The following is a 3348-nucleotide window of genomic DNA, read 5'->3' as shown; positions in this document are numbered from 1 at the left end:
ATACCAGGTTTTTCTTTCAGATTCAGCAATTTTTATTCAATCTTGTCTTGAAAATTTTCCATAGCATCGACAGTGACGTGATCAACCCACAGTCTGTCCGAGTCCAAACGACGCTGTTCACTACTGAACTGCCGCGACTCTCCATGCCATAAATTATGGCAATTTTCCTGTGGAAATATGAGCTTAAAGATAAAAATATGATAACAGAACTATCTAAAACATATTTTAACACTCCTTCTTCTCTAATTTACCCAAAGCTATGAGTTAATTTCATACAATTCAGTATTTTACCCTATGTTTTGCACAACATTATATACGCCGGCTGGCATAATGACGTTCCCGAGTTCGCTCAATTTTTCCACTATCCATCCTTTATGCAGATTATAAACAACCCGTAAAATGTCAAAATTATGAAAGATAAGTGGATCTGAGATTAAATGAATCCAGTAGAAAAGTGAATTATGACATTTTGCATCCAATGATGTCTTTGTGTTTCGTGAAATGTAACGATTTCAAACTTTATTTAGACTTTTCATGACAGTTTTTGTCGTGACAACTCGCCGTCAAAGAAAATTTTCGGTTTGTCAAGCGGGGTCGTCAGAAATTTGTGTTTGGCAAGATCATTTTCTAACGCTTTATTTACTATGAAATCGACAGAAGTCTGTTGATCTTTTCTGATGATGTTTGAGAAAAGGGTCTATTAAATACTATTTATACACTAAAATACTTACAATTTACATTTTCTATGAAATTTTATGAGTTTTTTGACAAGTTTAAAAAGTGATTCTGTAACTTTAAGTTTGAGTGCTTAGTTAGTGGATAAAAACATGTCAATTTTACACAAAAAGGTATCAAATTAAAGTTTAGAATATACTCTATCGAAATAAATGAGGTAGAAAAAGATTTTATGTCTTAATCGAAGAGAATTTGAGGAGTTTCCAACACCTTACTAACACATCCAAAATCGCAATTGCCATAATACGCCATGTATACGTACGGACACTGGGTTGTGTATGGAGCATACGGTATTGCTTTCCCCCACGTCCGCACGCACTTTATATAAATGCTAGAGACCGCGGAAATTGAATCATTCGTTGACTTGCTCGCTACCAGTTACTCTCCTACTCAGCTACTCGAAAATTATCTCTCATCATGTCTGCCGACCAGAAGAAAGCCGCCAAGAAGCCCCGTGCCAAGCCAGCACACCCCAGCTCTGCTGACATGGTTGTTGCTGCCATTACCAACCTGAAGGAGCGTAATGGTTCCTCGGCTCAAGCCATCAGGAAGTACATCGAGAAGACGTACAACGTTGACATGAAGAAACAAGGCCCCTTCATCAAGCGTGCCCTGAAGTCTGGTGTTGAGAAGGGAACCCTCACCCAGGTCAAAGGAAAGGGAGCCAGCGGATCCTTCAAGCTTGGCAAGAAGAAGGAAGGCAAGACCGAGGCCCAAAAGGCCCGTGCTGCCGCCAAGAAGGCCAAACTTGCTGCCAAGAAGAAGGAGCAGAAGGAGAAGAAGGCTGCCAAGGCTAAGGCCAAGAAGGAAAAGCTAGCCGCCAAGAAAGCAGCGAAGAAGGCCGCCAAGAAAACCAAGAAGCCAGCTGCCAAGAAGGCCAAGAAGCCAGCCGCCAAGAAGGCCAAGAAACCAGCAGCAAAGAAGCCTGCTGCCAAGAAGGCCAAGCCCGCCAAGAAGGCCGCAAAGAAGCCAGCTGCCAAGAAGCCAGCAGCAAAGAAGGCAGCCAAGAAGCCAGCAGCTAAGAAGGCAGCCAAGAAGTAAACTTGCTTCTTATCTTAATAGCTGTAGATACAGCTACGTTTTCTTCAAACAAACGGCTCTTATCAGAGCCACCCAAACTCCAAGAAAGAAACAAACCGATTTAGCTCTTTTTTTGCCTTTTTTTATGACTTTATCCAGGGTTAAAAGGGGACATTTATTGGGCATGTAACGTGCCATGCTTGGAGCGGGAACCTGCGAACTTTTTTAACCGGGGATGCTGATAATGATGTAACTTGTCTAGCAAAACAGGGGAGAGGGTGAACTATTACTAGATGAACGGTTCAATCGGTTCCGAGATATGACAACCAAAAAAATTGGGTTTCATTTCAAGATGAAGGTAATTTTGGTTGCAAGAAATTCGACAAGCAAAGAAATAAAAATTCCAGGGCTGGGGTGCAAAGTAATTCTTGCAACACCCAAAGTAAAATCGTAGGGGTGCTTCAGACCCCCTTCCTAGGGCAGTGCATGAAAAGAAGGGGCTACTAGGGACTTATCCACTTCTCTTTCAGATGCGTGAGCTTTTAAAATTCCAGATTGATAATTTTTCAAAAGGATCTGAGCCACCCTCCAGAGTCTGTTTCTCTCTTCACTTTTCCCCTCTCCTACTCTTCTTTTACAACTCAACAATAATTCTCACTATTGCACTATAAGAACTATAAAAAAGATTGTTCTCTGCTTTTCTTGTGTAATAGTCATGGTGGTGTATCTCAATATAAGGCCTGGGGGGGGGGGGTAGTCAAACGTAATTGCTGTACACACGCGTGGGCAAATTATTTCCAAACACCACCTAAACAAGTTGTCGCCAGAATATGACCCCGGGAAAAAGCTGGGGGAAGGGGGCATACCCTAAACACGTTTGGCTAGTCATAAAAAAGCTTTAAAAAAAAACCCTAAATACGTTTGACCCTGCGATTGACAATCTACCAGTTTTTCAAAACTACCCCTTTTTGAATATCTGTGTTTTTATACCCTTAACGAGTTCACGCGCGGCCCGCGTCCAAAACTGAAAAAGCCCGCCCCTTTAAACGCGTCTTTTTTTTGGGGGGGGGGGTCTCCCACCCGTTTTGTACAGTAATATATTTGACTGCCCCCCCACCGGGATATCATATAAGTATGAGATCAAGAATTTGTTAAATCCTATAATCAGAGAAGTGGGAGTTTCTTTTTAAGTTAGTTTGTTGTGAAAATAGGGGCTGTTTTGTTTACATAAACTTCTTTTTTAAGTAACCTTTCTGAATCGGAAAGAAATAAAACACACTGCTGATCACATATTGTTTACAAAGATTTTCAACGGCAGGTTTTATTCATACCGAGACGGTCAATAACAAAGAATGGCTCACAATGTTCCAATAAAATTAGTGTTTTAAACACTTAAAAGTAAACTAAGTTTCAATGCTTTTGAGAATGCATACAGGCTCAGATTCAGGGGTGGGGCGGAAGGTGCAGGCGCACTCCCGTCTTGAAGTAGAGAATTTGCATTATGCACGTATAATGTAATAGTGCCACACCCCGTCAAATGAACGATGACATTTTCCTTTTCTCAATTTCTTTTTTTTACTTGTCAAATTTCTC

General features: G+C 41.1%; 1 protein-coding gene across 1 annotated transcript; it reads left to right on the top strand.

Annotated features, from left to right (window-relative positions):
• The first annotated feature begins 1090 nt into the window (after positions 1–1090).
• LOC121409399 (histone H1-beta, late embryonic-like) lies at positions 1091–1843 on the top strand. Its single transcript, XM_041601335.1, has one exon. It carries the CDS (start codon positions 1153–1155, stop codon positions 1774–1776), a length of 624 nt encoding a protein of 207 aa, XP_041457269.1. The 5' UTR covers positions 1091–1152; the 3' UTR covers positions 1777–1843.
• Positions 1844–3348: the final 1505 nt, after the last annotated feature.

The sequence above is a fragment of the Lytechinus variegatus genome, chromosome 2 (genome assembly GCF_018143015.1).
Source record: "Lytechinus variegatus isolate NC3 chromosome 2, Lvar_3.0, whole genome shotgun sequence".
NCBI lineage: Eukaryota > Metazoa > Echinodermata > Echinoidea > Temnopleuroida > Toxopneustidae > Lytechinus > Lytechinus variegatus.
Note: the sequence above shows the minus strand (reverse complement) of the source record. Positions and strands in the feature narration are given on the sequence as shown.